Source organism: Alligator mississippiensis, chromosome 5 (assembly GCF_030867095.1).
Source record: "Alligator mississippiensis isolate rAllMis1 chromosome 5, rAllMis1, whole genome shotgun sequence".
Taxonomy (NCBI): domain Eukaryota; kingdom Metazoa; phylum Chordata; order Crocodylia; family Alligatoridae; genus Alligator; species Alligator mississippiensis.
Genome location: NC_081828.1, coordinates 146,805,244 through 146,827,886, shown reverse-complemented (window position 1 = coordinate 146,827,886; position 22,643 = coordinate 146,805,244). Strand labels below are relative to the sequence as shown.

The 22,643-nt window shown below is 40.3% G+C and overlaps 1 protein-coding gene across 4 annotated transcripts in view; it reads right to left on the bottom strand.

Annotated features, from left to right (window-relative positions):
• Positions 1 to 22,643, bottom strand: part of TOP2B (DNA topoisomerase II beta) — an 88,441-nt gene that overhangs the window by 48,132 nt on the left and 17,666 nt on the right. For 3 of the 4 annotated variants that reach the window (XM_059728847.1, XM_014603108.3, XM_006264280.4), the window contains 5 exons: positions 14,024 to 14,197; positions 5,652 to 5,742; positions 2,951 to 3,014; positions 1,477 to 1,622; positions 588 to 685 (listed from right to left, as the gene is read on the bottom strand). In XM_059728847.1, the coding sequence (XP_059584830.1) occupies positions 588 to 685; positions 1,477 to 1,622; positions 2,951 to 3,014; positions 5,652 to 5,742; positions 14,024 to 14,197 (573 nt within the window). Of the gene's footprint in view, positions 1 to 587; positions 686 to 1,476; positions 1,623 to 2,950; positions 3,015 to 5,651; positions 5,743 to 14,023; positions 14,198 to 22,643 lie in introns of those variants that run through there. The other variant, XM_019497820.1, reaches the window with a different exon arrangement.

Sequence of the window (22,643 nt, the reverse complement as noted above, 5' to 3'; positions counted from 1 at the left end):
GGGTCCCCATGAACCAGAACCTATAAAAATCTTTTGTTATCAGCTGGTTGTGGGTACCCAGATTTCAACTGGTGTAGGGGGAAGGCCGGATTCCCCTGCACTGGCAAGTAAGGTATGATTGAGATCTAATCTCCAATCCCAAAATCACGTGTCTTGTCATATGTGTGTGACATGGCAGGAGGCACAATTTTGAGATTGTGGATTAGATCCCATCATGCCTTAAAATGAACATCTGCCACGGGCCTAAGACACACAGATATATTATACTGTAGCTACAAAACTTTTACACTTGATATCCACTATATTTTTATGATTACATTAATTCTATGACTAAAACCAATCTTAATTCTAATCTCTGGACTCTTTTTCTTTTTTCAGGGGTGGGGGGGAGGGGGGTTGATATGTTTTTCTCAAATTAGTCATTTAAGACTAGCAAGAAGAAAATGTGCATTAGTTATTTGAGAAAATTCTCAATATTCCAAAATGTACTAGTAGTATTTTTCTAAAATCAAACTTACATAATTCCTATTGCTAATGTTTAATAATTATGCAGCACAGAAAAAAAAATTAAGAGGCCACTTCAATACCTGTTTAAAGCTGTGCTTGTATTCTTTGCAAGCAGTTTCAACTGTAAACTTTGTACTGAATATATTACAAAGTTTTGCACCATAACCATTACGACCACCTGGAACAAGAATAAAATATGCAAAGCTTTTTTAAACAGAAATAGTTTTTATTATTATATTTACAAATGATGTAGCTCTTTACAGACCTCTCTTGGTGAAAACTCTTGCTTCTGATACAGGAACATTTTACTTCAACAAAGGCCCAACTTAACTCTTTTGTTTTAGGATTTGACTGCAAGAGGAACACCCCCTCCTATGTATGTTACATCATAGTGATTAGAGCACTCACTCAAATTGCGAGACCAAGGGTATATCCCCTCCTAGACTTGCAGGAGAGTGTCATAACCATGCAACTAAAGACTGTTCTGGAGTTGAATCAAACTCCACTCCATTCTGCCTGTTGAAGCTGGACCACTTCGGACCTCTAGTTCAGTGAATTTTTAGTTGTAGATGTATACAAAACTAAAATTTCAGATTAAATGTATGCAATATATTAAATGTGACATTTTTGTTTGTAGTAAATAATACTGAAATTAAGAGAAAATATAATAAATAATCCTAAATTCAGGATATTACTTGCCAAGGTAATACTAAAGGGACAGCCACAGGTATCTTTAGTTCCTTTCAATAATAAGATTGTTTAAATTGGATTTGTACTATGGTAAAAAACCCGCAGAGCTCAAAGTTTGTTCTCACTAAATTTTACACCAACATAGAAAAATCTGCAAACAGCAACTAGAAAATCCCTAAATGGTCATTTCTGATGATAGATCATGAAAGGGAAAAAAGACTACTTATAAAATTATTAATGTGCTTTGGTTCTGTCCATTAAAGTAGATATGGTTCTTGCCTGTGACTTTTTTTTCTTCATCATCATAGTTGCTAGATGTTAACAGCTGCCCAAAGATTAAAGCAGGAACATACACCTTTTCCACTTTGTGCTCGACAACTGGAATACCTTTCCCATTATTCCAGATGCTGATAATGTTTGATTCACTGCAAATAAGCAGAGATATCCCTTCAAATAATAATTACAGCAAGAAAATCCTACATAAGTTTTTACACAGATTTAAATAATAATGTAGAACAGGAGTGTCCAACATACGGCCCATGGAGACTCTCTATCTAGCCCGCTGGGTTACTGCTCAGCCAAGAGAAGTTGGGGGGCATAGTCTGCTACAGAACGCAGAGCCATTTGGTCCCAGTGGCTACGGCCATTGGTGGCAAGCTTGGTTCACTGCTATGGCTGTGCTCAAACCCTCACTGTACCTCCAGATTCCTGGGCCCACTATTGCACCCAAACCTGCCCCAGTGGCCATGACAGCCACCTCAATGCCCTGGTCTGGATCCTATACATAAGAAGACCCGTTGTTTTTATCTAGCCCTGGTGCCTCAGACGAGTTTGACACCCCTGGTCTGGAATATACAATTTCAAGCCATTTTTTTGCATTTATTGGCCTGCTTCTATCAATTTTGCATGGAAACATTTCTTTAATGGGCTCAACAAAATGTTACAGCTGTCTAGAACTCTTTGTTATTTAACAGAAAACAAAAAAGAAAGAAAAAGGGGAAAAAAAATCTTGTGACTTGCATTTTGTGCTAGATGAAAAATTGTATCATCCTGATCCTTGTCCTCTCACCCCAAATCAAAACAAATTCTGGCCCAATTAAACATGTACTGCAGTAGGAACTGAAAAACCATGAGTTTTGAACTTACTTATCAAAATAACTTAATAATTTTGTGCCTTCCAAAATCTTTTATTATTAATTAAAACCTCATACCCTCTTTTCTTCTTTGGCTATGCTACCTACAAAATCGTTGATTCACTCCTGCATATGTGTAACGCCCTACACTAGTGACAGCTTAATATAGGATCCTGCATTACTTTACTGCCTCCTAAAGTATTTATTCCCATAGTTGTAGAGGCAGAAGACTGTTACAGAGTTCAAGTTCAGCATTTAAATCCTATTCACGACCTCTACTGATGGCTTGTTGCAGTTTTATTTTGCCAAGCTCATCAAGTTTTCAGTGTTTAGATCCTTTATAGTTTTATTGAAATCTTCATACACAAAGCTCTTAAAGGGCAGATCAGGAAAGGAAGCTCCTTACAATTTAAAGTGGTGATAACTACTGTTCATCATTTCAGAATAATCTTTCTTCTTTCAGCATAAAGCTAAAATGCTTTCAAACAAAGGATGGGGGGAGGAGAAACAGAGGGTGGAAGAAGAGATTATAGTCAGTTTCATTGAATACCCTCTTTTACAAAAAGTTTAAACTCCCATTTGCTGGGTAGAAAATGCTGGCTAAAGGTTCTTTTACTTACGGATCAATGGATATTTTAATACAGGTCATATTCTTGTCCCTCTGTTTATTGTCAGCAGCATTTACTATAAAACAAATTAATACTTTTTAGGTGCAAAAAATAAACATGTATTTTGTTTGCAAATTAAATATCACACATCTTCGGTCTCTCATACTTTGTATAACAAGTTACAATGTATAAAATGTTTCATTCATTGAGATTTCCCCTTTTAATATTTTATCTCTTTATAAAAACAGTAAGCAAACATATCAGAAGGCTCTCTAAAAATCTGAGGAATATCATTTTATTCCTTCAGTCTTTTTAGATTTAGTTCTTATAGCTACAAAATAAATCAGATTGTAAACACCAATTTTTAAACAATAAACACACTTCAGGAGTCCATTTCATAATGAATTCTAACATAATGCACACTTTAACCTTCCTTATTGCCTTTCTCCATCTCTATAGAACCATCCACAAATTTTATTACACCTTTTCATCCTTTAACTATTGCTTTTAGAACCCATTTCTTACATAACATCTTCAGATTCCTAAAGCTAAATACAAGTTAAAATTCATCAGATGTTATTGGCTGCTATCATTACTATTGTTATTTAGTATTTGTATTATGGTAGCACCTAAACAGGAACCAAGCCCCACTGTGATAGGTAGGCACTGTACAAACGCACATAAAAAGAGATGATCCCAATCCCAAAGAGCTTAAGTGGCAACAACTAGTTAGTATTGTATACACAGCAGACACATTCATGTCAATGTGTTATGCATTTTAAATTTTGTTCTACAATAAATCTTCATGGAACAAAGATAAAATTACATCATTTATATTAAATTACTGCTTCCCTATTTGAATACAATGGAGGGAAACCCAGTTTTTTATGTTCTGAAGTTCCTTTCAGCCAATAATAATAAAAATATGAGTCAAAAAAAGCTTAGTATACAGTGTGCATCACCAAATTCACTCGCCTCTCAGAACCCCTCATAGAATGCTCATAGGGCTCACTGTTAGTCTCCATTTTATGTCACACCTAAGAACTTCAGCACAGGCAATGCTTATCTAAAAAGGGCTGGCATGATTGATTTCAAATTGTATAAATTCACAATAACTATAAAATCCAGGCTACAAAGAACTTAGTTAGGCCAAGAAATTAAAGAATATTTCAATTTATATTAGGTACAAAGCAACAGAAAAATCAGAAACTCTTGGGTGTCCATTAAGCATGAAAACGCATTACAGTAATTTTCAAAGTAATTTTCATCAGACAAGATATGGATTACAGTACATACCCCAAGAGCAGAAAGATCAAAAAAATCTGAGAAAATAAGACGCATTTAAAAGATATAAAATTAATACTGCACATAATGCAACGTAAAAAAAAATTAAAATCGGACGCGTCTTAAAATGTTCTTATTAAAGATGGTCAAGTAAGGAGGAGTTTAATTAAAAAGCACGCACAGTTAGAAGAACTGCAGTGTTCACTGTATTACCATATAGGCCAGTAGTTCTCAAAACCATGGACTATGAAGCACTTGCTACTGATCTATAGGGAGGTCACAGGTGGTTAGGTGGTACTAACTCCTCCCCCTCTTATGAATACGAGTTAGGCAGTCCCCTTCTAAAAGGGGTAAACTGGAAGTCAATCACTCCTAGAACCTATAAATTCCATCCCCGAGTCAATGAAAGGAATATATAATAAAGTGATACTAACTGCTTATTCTGGCACTGCTCATTTAGAAATTGGAAAGTAAAATCTCTTCCCTTCCCCAAGTGTATTCTTTTCTAGTCAAAACTGAACTTGTTATCCTTTTCTTTAATTCTTTATATTTTACCAATGCTGTCAGCACAGCTTTAAAAAATGAAATGAAATTCTGGCTCCACTGAAGTTAATAACAAAATCTCAGGTGATTCCAATGGTGCCAAAATTTTAGATGTAGCAAACAGAAATAACACTGCCAACCCTCAAAATCTTAAAATCTTCCAGGAATCTATTCACCAAAAAGATTAACACCACTAAGCCAATGCCTCAGCAGAGTCCACAGTACCCTGGTATAGGGAAACCATGCAGTTCTGCTGCTCAAAGCCTGCAATTTCTGTGCCTGTTACCAAACCAGACTTCAAAGGCTGAATAAGGTTACACTGCATCCAGTACTTGGAAAGGAAAGTTTCTCCAACTTTAAAATGGGGTGATAAGATACTTACCTCCTTTGTACAGTATTTTAAGATCTACAAATGAACAGTGCTAGCTATTATCATCACCATCTTTTATGTTGTAGGAGATGGTGTTGCTTATTCAGCAGATGGTACTCTTTTAGAGTCAATGTCAAACCAATTTTCCACAATCACATTAGCTATGCAAGGCTGCTACAGATTTCTTCTTTCAAGAGATGCAAAGCAGAAGTCCGTACGCTTTTGTCAGTTACAGAATCCCATAGTAAGAGATTCTAGTGTCCAGCAACAAAAATCTCACTTGGTTATTTATGTTCTGCCTTCTTAAAATGCAATTTTAGCTGGACATCATTTCTTTTCTTCACAACTGTTCTGCATTGCTGATGTGCAGTCAACTTCCTACACCTCAATTTAGTATTGTATCAAATGATCTCTATATGCAGATTCCATATCAATTTGATTTGCGAAGTGCCTTGAAAAGTTTCAGGATGAAGTGTGCTGCATAGCTCTAAGAAGTTTATTGTTAAAAATACTTACCAAGAATTTCATCAAAGATCTTGTATAAGCCTGGGACAAAGGTAACGTCTCTGCAATTCATTCCTACATCTTCATCATAAACCCACATTAACTATACATAAACAAAATAAAATAAAAATATTTATTGTCTTTGTTTCAATAGGAAATGTTCATTTTTTTATAATTTGGATTACTTCACATTTCAAGAATATTAAAATTATATTTTCAGCTCTTTGCCATACATCTGATTTGATATTTAACCGATCAGCCAGCCCTTCCAAGTAAAAGGGAAAAAGAAGGGCAGGGAGCAGTAATTCAACGTATGAATATACATTCAATGCTAGTAATTGTTCCTCACCATATTCTCTAGATAAATCTAGTCCTGACAAAAGTGTCATTAATGTAGATTCTTCCTACCTGCTTTACATTACAGTTATAGGGACACTGCTCTGTCCCCTGTATGCTACCTGGCAGTATATGACTGGCAACTGCCTAAATGAAAATTCCCTCATTACAGAGGCATCATAAGTTACCCCTTCTGCTAGTCCAACACAGCAAGCAAACTGGGGATGACTGAAAAAGAGGGAATGGACTGAAGCCAGACCTAAAGCACACGATGCACAAGAGATTATGTATAATAGTGTCTAAAAATCTAATTTAGAGTACTTTATAAGTGTCTACAAATTGTAATATGTATATAAAGCTTCACTGTAAATGAAATTTACACCCCCCCACACATCTACATACACAAATGTGTTTGCGTGCATGTGTGCGAGAGTGTGGGACTGATTATATAATCATATACATACACATGCACACTATCTTCTTACTATGTATCTCTGCTCTTTGTGTGTATTCAGAGGTATTATTTGCCAACCAATAAAACTTTAATATTTTCTACTTTTATTACTATTTGCAGAGTCAATACAACCATAGGATAATGAATTTGGCTCATACATCATCAATGGAAGTAACAACTTCAGAAACTTTATTGTAAAAGAGTGAGAGAACCAAAAAAACCCCAACCAGCCTGATCTTCAGATTCCATTTTATTTAACCACCAGTCAAAAACAAAAGACTTTGACTTGGAAACTAGGCAACTTTAATGAGGAAATCAATGAGGCAGAATAAATAGGAAACCCTAGAGTCACATTTCAGTAACAGTATTAAAAAATGCCCACACACACTGAGAAGCTAGTAGTCTCTCACAGAAACACAACGTTTTTATCTTTTCTTTCTATTACTATATTTACTCAAACCTATAATAGGTCCCGCCCCCGCCCCTCCCTGCAAAATCAACATGGGGGCGGGGGAGCCTTTTGCCTTGGATTTGAGTATTAGTGGGGAGGTCAGGCAGCTGCTGTGCTGCCAGCCCAGACCTGGGCTGGGAGCCACAGTCGTACTACCTCCCCATCCACCTACCAGCTGCCCGCTGCAGCCTCAGCGCCCCCTGCCTGCCTCCCTGACTCACTACTGCCTCCCCTCTTGTCATGGCTCTGGTCTTCTAGCTACCAACTGGTCAGGCAGCAGTGGCAGCAGCCCCAGCACCAGCCCTGGCCCTGCCTCAAATGCCTGAAGCAAGGCTGGAGCTGATATGGAGGGTAAGGGTGTGAAGGGCAGGCAGTAAAATGGGAGGGGCAGGCCATTCGACTCCCCCACTGCCAGCCCCACTGCAAGCAGTAGAGGATACAAATTTAAGATGACCCAGCATTAACTAGGTTCTAGACATGGAAAATGATAACAAACTTATAAACTTTCCAGGTACAGAATCTAATTATTGGGGGTTGTCTTAAAATCTGAAGTCATCTTGGATGTAATAAATACAGTAATACTGTACTTTTTCTAGTTAGCAACACAATTGCTTTTTTATAACAAATCCTAAAGTTCCCTTGGGTACTAAACACTGCTTTCTCCACTGATGTATGTACTAGCCTAGTGTCATTTTCCTATAAGACATCCACAAATTATATAAATCTCAATTTAAGAAAAAACCCAAAATAATTAAGACAATTCTCTATGGTGCATAAAAGTTTTTATTTATTTTCAGTCAAAAGAGTTGGTTTATAAATGTGTCTTATATTCCAAGAAATCTGGTACAGAATCAACCATAAAGAGGAGGTAGACTTAGGACAAATTTCGTTCTCATTTACTGAATATTCAATTCATTTCAATTTACCCAGTAAATTTCATTTCAAGTTCCCTTTTTTGGTCATAATTGGAAACCAAGAGATACTCTGAGTTACATTTTCCAAAAAAACCCAACTAAACAACCCCGTAAAAAACAACCATGTTATACTAAAACTGGGAAGACTGCTAGTTTTGAGTTCAAAGAATCATAGAATTTAAGAGTAAAAGAAAATCTTGTGTTGCTTAATTTCTTTTCCAGTTTTCATGTTCAATAATATTACTAGCATCTTCCCCTTTTCTGTTCAGCTCATAGGTAGAACTACGCTAGTTACTGAGGCCCCCTCTACACATTACACTTAAGGTGAGATTAGGCAGTTAATCATGACCCAATTACACATTTGATCAATGAATGCCATGATAAAACAAGCAATAAGACACAAAATTATTCCACAAAAAATGTATAACAACTTTGTGACTCGTTCTTATCAAGCCATTAATTCAATGTGTGTCCAGGTACTCCAGCTCAGGATTAAGCCTTATCCATTCTATGAAGCTTCAGGTGGTATAATTCCCAAAGCGGTACCAATATTAACAGGCAATTTAAACACCAAATTAATTAATTCACTTGTATCTGCAAAGACCAAAATGCACTATACACAAACACGTATACTTAATGTATAAGGAAAGATATATAAATAGACACAAATACCTGCAGAAAAAAGGGGAAAAGAAAGACAGAGCTACCCATCTATATATATTATACATAATATTTGGACAACAGTAAGAGGGAATGTCAGATTCAGAGTAGACAGAACAAGTAAGATCTTTCTCTTTCTCCCCTCCCAGTCCTGTTTCCAAGCTTGATAGCCCTATTTGGAATATTGTATTTGGATACCAGAGAGAAGAAAACAACTTGGATATGACAATATTATTATTAACAACAACTTTGAAAGAAGAATTAAGCTGCTCATGCACTACTGACAGGACTCTCTTTCCCAAGGACCTATTTGTAGGGCATGATCCAATTATATAGTACGTGACAAAAGGATCAATTCAGAATGAATGTTACTCTATCTTTCACCTACTCTCACAATCGTTCTCCCAAAGATTACGCCTACTATCCACCTCTACAACTTCCCTCACCACTCAACATTCCTTTTTCCTTTACTCTATTTTGCCCAATCCCTTGGTCCCAGTAATTCCTCTTTTCCATATTAATTACTCATGTTGGTTTTTAATACAAGCCTTACTATCATAACTCTGTTTGTACATGCTATTCTCTTCCCACCGTTTGTCTCTCTTTTATTAAGATTTTCAGAAGCAAGCCATTGCATGCAAGTTTCAATAGTATCTACTGCCACAGAACCTAGATCAGAGTGGAATCTCCAAGCTTTAATGTACTACAAACAACAATCTCTCTGCTCACAAAATTGATACTAGTCGAGTTAAGTGAACTGTAATTCTGTTAAGGAAATGTTCACAAATTTAGTTTTATGTCTGTGAAGAGGCAGTCTTAAAGGAACTGTAGGGTAAGAAATGGTTATAGTTTTCATTTTTGTGAGTCTTTTATTCACACCAACACTTGAAGCATGCTGTTGTAGCTACATCTCTTCCACACCCAATAAGAGACTACTTGTCACTTAGATCAAGTATGTCTCAGTTCAATGTTTCTCACCCCCCCCCCCCCCCAAGTTGCATGCAGCCCAATCAACACACTGCTACGGCCCATGTGACATCCTGTTAAATGGTTCCCATGCAGTAAGTTGTGTGGGTGCAGCCCACATAACACATTGAGAGCTGCAAGTGGGGTCCACTATGGCAAATAGGTTAAGAACCACTGCCTTAGTCAATTTATTTCATTCCTTTTCCAAAAATCTCCATGTAGTTTTCTAGGTGGTCATAAAAACATACCCCTGGAACAGGTCTAATATGGAAGATAGGAACATCTAATGTCATACATATAGTAACCATTTTTGAACCTCAATTACCTCAAAAATAACAGGGACAGTTTGAGTGTTAAGGCTGGTTTTAAAAATTGTTTTCAGAATCAGCATTAATAGCAGAGGAAAACAAGTCCTTTTTGGTCTTTCCTAGGATAAGCTCAAGCCCTTTATTGTTTTGTCTGATGAAGTATCTCCTAGTTCCCTTTGGAAGTAAACAAGTCCACAGTCAGATGGGCTTTGCCTGAGATAGTAAGAAGTTATTTCATTGCAAATTCAACTCTTACTTAGCATAAAGTACCCAATACAAACCATCCACTTGTGTATTAGATGTCCCTGTGACGCATATTGCCCCAGCTGAAGAGATTTTTCTATCCATGAAAGAGCAAAATAAAGCTTTCTGTGAAACAAAGCCATAAGTGCACATTTCTGTCAGTTTACATATAATACTGCTATGGTAGTAGTATTTGCATTCATAAGTAAGACTTCGCAAATATGAAAAGAGGGCTACATAACTCAGCTCAAGATGACTCTTCATTTTCCTTATTGAGTTTAAAGGTCCTGAGTAATATGAAACCTTGAAAATACTTCTCATCTATAAACGCTTGCACTGATAGTCATCATTCTCCCCAACTGAATTATCAAAAGCATGCAAGAAAACTTGCCTTAGTACTTCTTCCAGAACTGCATTAGAAAAGGCATTGATCTTTATGTTGGTTAAATAGAGAATGCTTAAAGAATTAAAAGCAAGACCTTTGAAATGGCCTTATATTTTGTCACATACAAGTTAAAAGTACTGGCACAAAACAAACATATCTGGCAGCTTCATGGAAAATCCAAAGGTACAGCTGATAATGGAGACCACCCATTCTATAGCAGTTAAGATCCATAAGTATGCCTCCTGGTAAGTCTTTGTAGATCTGAGCATTAAATTTGTTTAAACTATGTCCACTAGAAACAGATGGCTTATATACTGGTTTACAATAAAGCTGTGTGAATTAAATATACCAACCAGTCCAGAACAAAAATAAAATTTTAACCTTCCTCTAAGGCAATGGGGGCCAACATTTCTGGCAGGTGTGCTACACATTAGTCCCGCAACTTTCAAGTACCACTCCAATCCCTTTCCCCTACCCAATCTGCTGCTCAGCTTTATGCTTACTCTTCTGTGCTCTCTGCCTGATCCAGTGCTCTGCTTGCCATTGCCCTGCCTGACCTCTCCCCAGTCTGCTGCGTGCCACACACAGAAGCGGCCTGTGCCACTTTGTGGCACCTGCGCTACAAGTTGGACACCCCATGCTCTAAGGAAAACAGGCTCCTGAATCATCAAGATTCCACTGATGAGCTAAGTTCCTTATGGAATTGTTTTAAAAATTGGTGTTTGGTAAAGCTATTTCCTGTGGAATAGAAGTCTTAGGAGATTGTAGTTGTGGCTCATGATTTCTTCTGACATTCCTTGAAACTGGATGGACAGAGATATGTTAAGACTGACAGACTATTTTAGGGATTTTTCCAGAAACAGAACTTAAAAAAGGCCTCCAAGTGGAGATTCCCTAAAAAAGGGTAAATTCTTCATATATTCCCTAGGCTGTTTCTCTTTTGGATGCAAAAACAAAATGAAAAAAAGGCTACACTGAAAACTAAGGGCAGCTGTATCAAGAGTGCAGATGTCCTAGAATCCTACAGGTTTACTGAAAAAGCTCTAAATCCATATTTGAGAGAATTTTATGTGTTTCTTTCCACAAAGTTCTTATGAATTCCCACTCTTACGAATTCTTGCTATTAAAATTTTCTTATGAATTCCTGCCATTAAAATTTTTCAGTATTGGGAATAATTTTGGTTACGTAGAGAAGAGAGAAACAAGTCCAGTGGTTGAACATGGGACTGAGACTTAAGAAACTAAACTGCATTCCTGGCTTTGTCACTGACCTCCTGTATATGGGATGCATCATTAAGCCCTCTGAGCTTTTTTCCCCCACTTCTGACCCTCTGATTGTCTTGTACGCTTTCTTTGTAAACTATCTGGGGCACTGACCATCTCAAACAGGTTTGTACAGTCCCTTAATACAGTAGAGTCCCCAGATCATCCAGGGTTTAAAAGGGCTACCACAGTACAAATAAATAGGAACACAAATTAAATTATATATAAGAGATATCAAAGAAAACTTGAATGATCTGCCCTGTTATATTTGGTATAGCTTAATGGCAGCCATAACAATGCTATTTTTTCTGAACATCATCATCATGTTCACAGTTTTCTCTACAGTAGGAGTCAGCAAACTACAGCTGGCAGAACCATTGAAGCTTGCCTGTGGATATGAGGCTTCAGCAATGTTCAACCACAGGCACAAGCACTGACTGCAGGTGCTCTACCCATGCTTCTGCCAGGACAAGCCCCAGCTGCAGTGGGGTTCTAGAGCCCATCCATCTGGCCTTTAAGCAACCTTTTTTGGCTGTGGGCTGCATACTCTTGCATTAGAGCAGTGGTTCTCAACCTCTTGGACTAAAGACACCACTTAGAAAATGCCAGCCCTAACCTTTCCCTCCTATTATGGAAAAGAATAAAGCAATTCTATTGCAAAGAACTCAGAAAGACAACAGGTCAGAACGTTTAGGACACTATGGATTCCTATCTTGCAAATTACATGTAGGTATTTGCACGCCTAATGGTACTAATATTATTAAAAGTTTAACCTTATTAAAAGGTTCTTATGGCACCCCAGAGTCCCATGGCACCTTAGTTGGCAATCACTGCTCTACAGTTTATGGTATGAGACAAATTTTCCCAGTTCTAGGGACTGAGATCAATATTCAGCATAACTGAATGAGATTTACCAACTCTTATGATTTCCCATGAATGAACAAGCAGCTGGAGCTGCCCAAGTCAGCATGGCTACAGAAGAAGCTGGTTAAGAATCCTCTAGGGAGGAAAGGGGCTGCTTCTCTCATCTTTACAAAATTTCATATGCTTCTTAATATTGAACTGAATATGAACAAAGTTATTATTGTTGGTTTTTTTTAAAGGAAATCTCCAGGACAACTGATTAATTTGAAACCCTATGTAACTATAGAATTTAACACTTTTACAAACCTTTTCAATGGATTATCATAGACTGCGAGAGAAGAGAGGTGTTTCTCAGGGGAAAAAGTTGAGGGCTGACCCTTCTACAAGTTAGAAAGAATATTTACATAGCAAATTCATTCATATTTGAGAGTTGATGGAGGGAACTCTGTTTTGCTCCTGACTCTACCTTTTTTTTTTCCTGTTTCCTCCACAGAAAGCATGGCTTGCAAAAGTGGTAGTAGCGGACATAATTTTTAAGGCCCTTCCTGGGGCACTTATGTCAGAAGGAATCTACCACCACCATCACATGAAGAGTTCCAAAAAATAGGTACATTTTCTTCTCTACGAAATAACCTCAGCGCCAGTGTTAACCTGCTTGCTATTTCTGGAGATGCACAGTAGGCAGAGCTTGGCTCTGTATTCATGTTAGGAGATGACAAAAAAACTGAAATTCTCCTTCTTGCACCCAACAATCAGGTCGAAAAGAGCTGCTAGCTCTACTACTCAAGTCATGAGTGCAGAATGATAGCTCTTATTGCCAGCTCAGGCTGATCCAATCCACAGTAATGGGTAAAGCCACTGCTACTGCTATAGTCTTTCCCAGATTTACTCCTTACTCAAGAGAAGTCCTTCTCCCAAGCAAAATGCTGCTACTATGCAACGAAGCATGGAGAAACAGAAACATGATGAAAAATCATATTTCTTTTTAAAAAGGTTAAATTACAGCTAAGCTTAGAGAAGCTCCATGATGAAACTCCACAGCTTCCTGACTGCAAGAACTCTGGGCACATAACGGGTTTTTTTTAAACCAGCAGGCTTTTCTTTCTAATACCTTGAACTCTTTAAACTGCGGGCTGGGATCTTTTTTTCTATTCCCCACCTGAAGACAAGTTCACCCATTACTTAATACGGAGCAGCTAGCACTTAAAGACAATTTTTTTTTAAACTTCAGTATGTGGACCTCAGCTTTACAATTTTCTTGTTATATACTATTTCCAAGGCAACCAACTACTGCTTTATTTGAAAAAACAAGCAAAAAGTCTTCTTCTGATCATTTCCCTCCACACACACACACACACACACACACACACACACACACACACACACACACACACACACACACACACACACACACTTCAAGAGCTGCTAGTATATTCTAGAATAAAAAAAGGAAGCTTAGATTTCTGGATTTATTAGTCAATGTGTTCATTTTTTTCCTGAAAGAAAACTGAAGTAAACCGTGAATTTAAGAGACGCTTACCTGAGTTAAAGGTTCCACTGAACCAATGTATGTATCAGGACGGAGAAGGATATGCTCAAGTTGAGTCTTTTTCTGGTAAACTCTCTCAACAGACATCTTCTTTGAAGTATCATTTTTATTAATACTCTCTGATTCTTCTTTTTTCGAAGCATTGTTCTGATTATCAAATAGAGTCTTAAAAAAAAGCAAAGTGAGGCAAGTTACTAATAACCAACTTCATTCAATCCACCCTTATAACTCTCCAAAGCTTTAAGCAAATGTTGACTGTGGTTAATTTAAACTCAAGACACTCCATGTGATTTAAATATTCATTTGCAAATTCATTTCTTGAGTTCAAAACACTCTGCTTCCAGAAATAGTTCAGCATGCTACTAGAAGGCTTGCATACAAATTACCACAGATTCTAAACCTGTTGCAACAAATTCTGTGAGATATATAACACCAATAAGTTACAAAAAGAATATTTTAAATTAACCTTGTTTCTCCTTAGCTGAGAAACACATAGAAAATATCTCTTCTGCATTTAAAATGTGCTAACTCTGAAATCATTCAACTAATATTGCTCTGAAAGTGAAAACAGAAATATTTCTTCAAACTTTAGTTTGGACCTTGATTAGGTCTTGATTCAATGAGGTTTAAGAATATATTTAAGTGCGGCCTTCTAGAATCTGGGTCATAAGATACACAAAGCATAGCAAACAGATCCCATTTAGCTCAAAGTAATTAAGACTGAATCCAACACTATTTACAAGGTGCCTTCAGCAGCAGAAAGAGTGGGTAGAGCAATGGACAGCACATAAAAGCTACCACCTACTTGGACTAGTGAATTATAATGCAGCCTAGGCAGGTAGTGGTAGAAGAGAGATGTGGTCCACTTTTCTGGGGATTTTTGGGTGTTCTATTTAAGTACCTCCCAACAGATCATATGCTTGCAAAAGTTAAAAACTTCCTCCCACAAGAAACTCCAAAGACAAGGCTAGATCTTTACCCAGCAGTAAACGTTACTAAAGCACTGATCTGAGCCAGCAAGAGAAAATTCAGTAAATTACTAGACATAGAAATTGTATGACATTCATCCTTGTTAAAAGAAGTTAAGAATTCTTTTACTGGAACCACTCAAAAAGATACCCAAGCTCACATTATATCCTTAACTGAGAAATCAGAAAGAATTTTAGCACCACTCTGCTGGGTCTCTTAAACAGTCCTGCTCTTAAAAGTTGATATAAACATTAAAACACACCAATGAGCTAACAGGATGTACAAATATGATTTTCAAAAAGAAAAAAGGGGACTACATGGGGAATTTCAGGGGGAAAATAATAATGTAATTATAAAAAACAAACTTATTTTTCCCTATAATCAGTTTACCAATACTTATATCAATACAGCAGAGCCATGAAAGGAATGCCAAGTGCTTGCATACCACCTTTGGACACTTCTTTTTCCTTTGATCCTGTGGTAAATATGGCAAGTTAGAACGGTCCAAGGGTTACTCTACTGTATGTCCTAGCACCAGCACAAGTGGTCAAAACATAATAATATTCTAATCCTTCACCCTCTCCCTTCTGCCCAAGTCAGAAACTTGATATACAAATGGCCTTTTGCATTAATTTGCATCCTCCTCCAAGTAGACACAAATTAAAACAAAAACACTACTCTTATGCCAAATTACGACTATTTTGCCACAGGTGTTAGATCAGTATAAATACATTGATCTAAATGCATATCTTAACTAACAAACAACTCTTCCATTTAGACAAGCTGTAAGTTAATATAGGATCCTTCATTGAAGAGCAAGAGGAGCAGAGGACATTTCATTTGCATCCCTTTTTTGAGCAGGATCATGGTACAAAGACACAGAGGCTGCTTGCAGATGTTAAAAAAAAAAAAAAAAAGATTAAAAGATGTGTTTTACCAGAAGCTGCAGTACATTACTTCGACCCAGCTCTGCAGCATCTGTATAGATCAAGCACTTCAGCAGTGCTTTTTGGCACTTATCTAAAGCTGATTCAATCAGCTATTAGATAAAAGTGCCAAAAAAGCACCACTAAAGTGCCAGATCTATACAGGTGTCAGGTAAGGCAGATCCAACTAAGGCTCTGGCTCTTCTAGGCATGCATGGGGCTCAGCGCAGGAACGTGCTGAGTTTAAAGCAAAGTGCTGTTTCTTGGGTTTTCTTGGTTTTATTTGTTTTTTTGTAACATCCGCAAGCAGCCAGAATTACCAAAGGGCTGTAAGGTGGCATTTACACACATTTAACGTAAAAAGGCTATGATTTAACCCCAGCCATTACTTCTGGAAAATAAACTGTTATCATAATTTCTAGAAAATCTATATTCTGTCTGCACTTCTCTACATGCCTCCCTTGTAATTTTAAGAAGAGTTATAGAAAAGTTATGTCACAGTAAAATTTTTCTTTATCCATTCGAAAGACCTGTTTACATTTTTCAGTGCTGCATCCAGATGTTTCCAGAAAGCCAACGGCCACTCTCCAGTAACAATATTTTTACAGGAAATGTGGCTTCTCTGCTATGAGCCTATCAGAGCTCGTACCAGCTGAATTTTGATATTCAACAGAAAGAATAAGATTCCTTGAATTTATTTGGGGAATGAATGCCATAACAGCCAGGAAGACTGCATCTTGGTTAGAAGTACAATACTAAAAAAAGAGAGAGAAAGGAAACCTCACAACTTCAGTATATTATTGGACACCACATTTATAAGTGGTCTACTTAGTGAACAGAAAACAAGGCTCTTGCCACAAAGATTCAATGGGATAAGTCCTGTAACATATCAGAAAAAGATTCCAAGGTTGTGTTCTACTCTTTCTTACAGATCTAGGTTTAAGGTAGCTTCCCTAGAAGAAGTATTTAATGTGAGGTTTGGAAAAAAACTTCCTTTTCAGGAACCCACTGAGATCATCATAGTATAAAGACTTGATATTTTGTTTGGACACTTTAAAATCTTCTCCTAGAAAAATTCAACACAATTTTAGTTGTTCAATTTAGCATTATATTATGAACTGCTTCACTCAAGTACGTGTTTTGAACTTGTTGGGTCCTGAAGCACTGGAGCTTTTTTCCATTTTAAAGGTGGACTGCTAAGTAGACATATGGGGAAGTCCAAAATTAAGTGAATAATACCTGAGAACCAGTATAACACAGCATTTCTGGTCCCTCTCCTTGCTATCTTTGACAGGGCCCTTGATAACAGTGAAAGAGGTGGAAAGGCATGGTTACTGCCATTGTTGAAGGGGGAAAGGGCAGTCCTTGGAGTCGTATAAACCTGGCTCTTGGGCAAAGCAAGTCAGTCTGACACAGGCAGGCGTGGAGTAAAGAGCTTTCTGAAGGAATACAAGACTGATGATTAAAGAGAGCACCTGTGAGAGAGCTGTTCCAGTTATGTTTACTTTGGAAATGATTTTCTTGGAAGAAGCAGCCACAAGACATGAGATGACTATTAGGGTGGGGAAGGAAGGTCATTGTTAGCACTCACCAGGAACATGTTTTGTCTTTTGGATTTGTTGGTTTATGTTGATGTGTAGAGTTGAGTTTGTTGGTTTGAGTTGAGTCCCAGCCCCATGGACATGGTGGGATTCTTACGAAGCCAAGAAGGAAAGCATTAGCAACAGAATAAGGCTGGGTGGTTACCTAGGCCTGATATAGGCTGTTTATTTTTCTGGCCTACTGTGATTTGGAATGCCAGTCTAGTGGAAGGCAAATTGAGGGCAAGAAGCCCTGAAAAAACTGGATTAGGAGGCAAGGAGCCTTAGAGAGACTGGCTGGGCCAGAAAGAAGAGCCCTGTGATGAGCAGTTGTCCTGCGATCTGAGGGCTGCTTCTCAAATTGATAGATAAAATCAAGGTGTGGCAAGTGCCATAGGGAGATCACTAGTATACTGGGATGTGAATCAGGCTGGATTGGGACACCAGGAAGCAGCAGACCAACTGTGAGACCACCAGGTCTTCTACAGCATGCATTACAGACTGCCCCAAATTGCAAAAGTTTGTGCCTTATATCACATCTCAAATCCTTCCATAAAAGGGTTATTGGACATTTTATTGTTTTCCAAATGCAAAGAGATTAATCACTAGCCAATAAAATAGACTTGAGTGAGAATACTTTGGGGAATGGGTTCCTCTTTTACTCCTACTCCAACTTACCCATAGAAATACTTTACTCCCTTTCAAGGAAGGGGAAGAACAAGAAAAGTTTATTCTCTCTCTCGGTTTGATCTGATCGTATTTTTCCTAGTTTATTTATGGAAGACCCTCACGCACAAGAGACTTGCTCTGGCAGGCAATGAAAGGAAAAATGGACCCAGTCCTCATAAATCACTACACTCCATCAAATGGATGCCTTCTTCTTCTTTCATTGCTCCCATTCCCTGGAAAGAATGAAATCGAAATAATTCCTCACCACCTATTATTTTGACATGAATATTCCTGTGACTGCCTAAGGCAGTGGTTCTCAACCATTTTTGTACCAGGAACCATTTGTAAACATTGATAGCTAGTCTTGCCCCAATGCCCCTCATAGTTTCATAGTTGGTAGGGTCTGAAGGGACCTGAGGAGATCATTTAGTCTGACCCCCTGCCATAGCAGGAAAGAGTACTGGGGTCAAACGACCCCGGCCAGATGTTTGTCCAGCCTTTTTTTAAAAAACCCCAGGGTAGGAGCCAGCACCACTTCTTTTGGAAGTTGGTTCCAGGTCCTAGCCGCCCTGACAGTGACATAGCACCTCCTAATTTCTAGCCTGAAACTACCCTCTGCTAGCTTGCATCTGTTGTTTCTTGTAACTCCCGGGAGTGCTCGGGAGAACAGGGACTCTCTCAATGCCTGCTGGTCCCCCTTGACTAGTTTGTAGAATGCCACTAGATCCCCTCTCAGCCTTCTCTTTTGGAGGCTGAACAGGTTCAGGTCCCTCAGCCTCTCCTCGTAGGGCCTACCCTGCTGACCCCTGATCATGCAGGTGGCCTTCCTTTGGACCCTCTCCATATTGGCCACATCCCTCCTGAAGTGTGGCACCCAGAACTGGACGCAGTACTCCAGCTGCAGCCTGACCAGTGTCCCATAGAGGGGGAGGATCCACCTCCTTGGACCCGCTTGAGATGCATCTGTGGACGCACAACAAGGTATGGTTGGCCTGCCTGACCACGTCCCCACTTTGTCGGCCCATGTTCATTGTGGCATCAATGATGACTCCAAGATCCTTTTCTCTCTCGACACTGGCGAGAAGGGAGTTCCCCAGCCTGTAGGCATGCTGCTGGTTCTTCCTCCCCAGGTGCAGTACCCTGCAGTTGTCAGTGTTGAACCCCATCCTGTTCTCATTGGCCCACCCCTGTAACCTGTCTAGATCCGCTTGCAGCCTGTTCCTTCCTACTAGCGTACCCACTTCACCCACATCTTAGTGTCATCTGCAAATTTGAACAGGGTGCTTTCTACCCCCTCACCCAAATCACTGATGATGTTGAATAGTGCGGGCCTGAGAACCGAGCCCTGGGAAACCCTACTGCCCACGTCTCTCCAGGTCGAATAAGACCTATCCATCACCACTCTCTGGGTGCGGCCCTCCAGCCAGTTAGTGACTCATCTGACTGTGTAGGCATCAACACCACTGTCTCCTAGTTTCTTACTGAGAATGGGGTGAGAGACCATGTTGAAGGCCTTCCTGAAGTCCAGAAAGACTATATCCACTGCGACACCTGCATCCAAGGACTTGGTGACCTGGTCATAGAAGGCCATCAGGTTGGTTTGACCAGACCTGTCCCTAATGAACCCATGCTGGTTGCCCCTGAGCATAACCTCCCCTGCTGGCCCTTCCTGGATATGTTCCAGGATAATTCTTTTGAAAAGCTTCCCGAGGACCGAGGTAAGACTCACGGGCCTATAGTTTCCTAGGTCCTCCTTCCTCCCTTTTTTGAAGATGGGGACCACATTGGCCCTGGCCCTTTTCCAGTCCTCTGGCACATTGCCTGAGCGCCATGAGTGCTTGTAGAGCTGTGCCAGAGGTCCCACAATGACCCCTGCTAGTTCCTTCAGCACTGAGGTGGAGATCATCAGAACCTGTGGATTTAAATACATCTAGTCCCTCCAGAAGTTCCCTGACAAGGTCCTCATTAACCCTAGGCCTGGGTGTGCCACCCACAGGGCCCTCAGGGGTGCCAGTGGGGGAGATATCCAGGTCCCTCCTCAGAAATATGTCAGCTTTACCGTCAGGTGAGATGACCAGATTTCCTAGAGTGTCCTGCAGAGGCCCCACGTTACCTGGCACCTTCTTTTGCCCCCCTATGTATTTGAAAAAGGACTTCTTCTTGTCCTTGATCTGGGTCGCTAGTCCCAGCTCCATTTCCGCCTTGGCCTTCCTGACCGCCCCCCTACATTCCCGAGCTACCGAGGTATAGCCCTCTCTTGTGATGGCCCCTCCCTTCCAACAGGTGTACACCTCCTTTTTTGTTTGGAGATGTTCCTGGATGCTTTTGGTGAGCCATGGGGGCCTTTGCACCCTCTTGCCCCCTTTGACTTATGTAGGGATTACTTCCTTTTGAGCTTGGAGGATCGCTGCTTAAGAAACGACCGCTCCTCCTGGACGCTCAACTCCGTCCTGCTCTTGAACCTCAGTGCTTCCCCCACTAGTTTTCTCACCTCGTTGAAGTCCGCCCTCCTGAAGTCGTGGGCTGCTGCCTTGCTGGAGGCTTTCGCCACCTTGTGCTGGATGGTGAATTCCAGCAGACGATGATCACTATCGCTAAGGTGGTCGAGCACCCACAGACCCCGTACCCCCACTCCCGTTCTACTGTCCTCTGCCCCCAGACCCCAGCGCCCCCCCACCGCCTCCCCTCCATGTGTGCAGAGCCCCAAACAGCCTCTTGCAGGTGGGAACACTACCAGCCTGCAAGGGAAAAGCCACAGTTTCCCACATTTTTCTCCTTTAAAAGGAAAATCCATTTTTAAAGCTCATTGATTCATTTTTAAAGTTTGCTTGCAATTCTTCCATATATTCTTGCAACCTACTTTTGGTTCACGACCAACAGGTTGAGAAACACTGGTCTAAGGGATACCTCCCTTCAAAAAAAAAATCCAGTGAATCATTTACTGACTAAGCAGACAATGGACAAGAATTTCTGTGAACACATGCAACAGGGCAAAATGAAAGGGAAACCAACAGCTGGAACAGGATAATACTAAGTAAGGGTCATATATATATTCATAGATGTTAGGGTCGGAAGGGACCTCAATAGATCATCGAGTCCGACCCCCTGCATAGGCAGGAAAGAGTGCTGGGTCTAGATGACCCCAGCTAGATGCATATCCAACCTCCTCTTGAAGGCCCCCAGGGCAGGGGAGAGCACCACCTCCCTTGGGAGCCCGTTCTAGACCTTGGCCACTCTAACTGTGAAGTTCTTCCTAATGTCCAGTCTAAATCTGCTCTCTGCTAGCTTGTGGCCATTATTTCTTGTAACCACCGGGGGCGACTTGGTGAATAAAACCTCACCAATTCCCTTCTGGGCCCCCTTGATGAACTTATAGGCAGCCACAAGGTCGCCTCTCAACCTTCTCTTGCGGAGGCTAAAAAGGTCCAGGTTCTCTAGTCTCTCCTCGTAGGACTTGGTCTGCAAGCCCTTAACCATACGAGTGGCTCTTCTCTGGACCCTCTCCAGGTTATCCGCATCCCTCTTGAAGTGCGGCGCCCAGAATTGCACGCAGTACTCCAACTGCGGTCTGACCAGCACCCGATAGAGGGGAAGTATCACCTCTTTGGATCTATTCGTCATGCATCTGCCAATACATGATAAAGTGCCATTAGCTTTTCTGATGGCTTCGTCACACTGCCGACTCATGTTCATCTTGGAGTCCCCGCTAGGACTCCAAGATCCCTTTCCACTTCTGTGCCACCCAGCAGGTCATTTCCTAGGCAGTAGGTGTGCTGGACATTTTTCCTCCCTAGGTGCAGCACTTTGCATTTCTCCTTGTTGAACTGCATTCTGTTGTTTTCTGCCCACTTGTCCAACCTGTCCAGGTCTGCTTGCAGCTGTTCCCTGCCCTCCGGCGTGTCCACTTCTCCCCACAGCTTTGTCTCATCCGCAAACTTGGACAGAGTACATTTCACTCCCTCGTCCAAGTCGCTGATGAAGATATTAAAGAGTATCGGTCCAAGGACCGAGCCCTGAGGGACCCCACTGCCCACACCCTTCCAGGTCGAAACTGACCCATCCACCGCAACTCTCTGGGTGCGACCCTCTAGCCAATTCGCCACCCACCGGACTGTGTAGTCATCCAAGTCACAGCCTCTTAACTTGTTCACCAGTATGGGGTGGGATACCGTATCGAAGGCCTTCCTGAAGTCTAACTATACGACATCCACCCCTACTCCTGTGTCCAGGCGTTTCGTAACCTGGTCATAAAAAGAGACTAGATTAGTCAGGCATGATCTGCCTGCTACGAACCCGTGCTTCTTTCCCCTCAGCATAATTTGTCGTGCCAGGCTCTCGCAAATGTGAGCCTTGATAATTTTTTCAAAAACTGTCATGGGGAAGGAATCCTCATGTCAGCAAGTGGTATAGTAGGGTAGGCACCCACAGAGGCACCACGAGGTGTGTGACCCATGGGCCTGTGGCTCG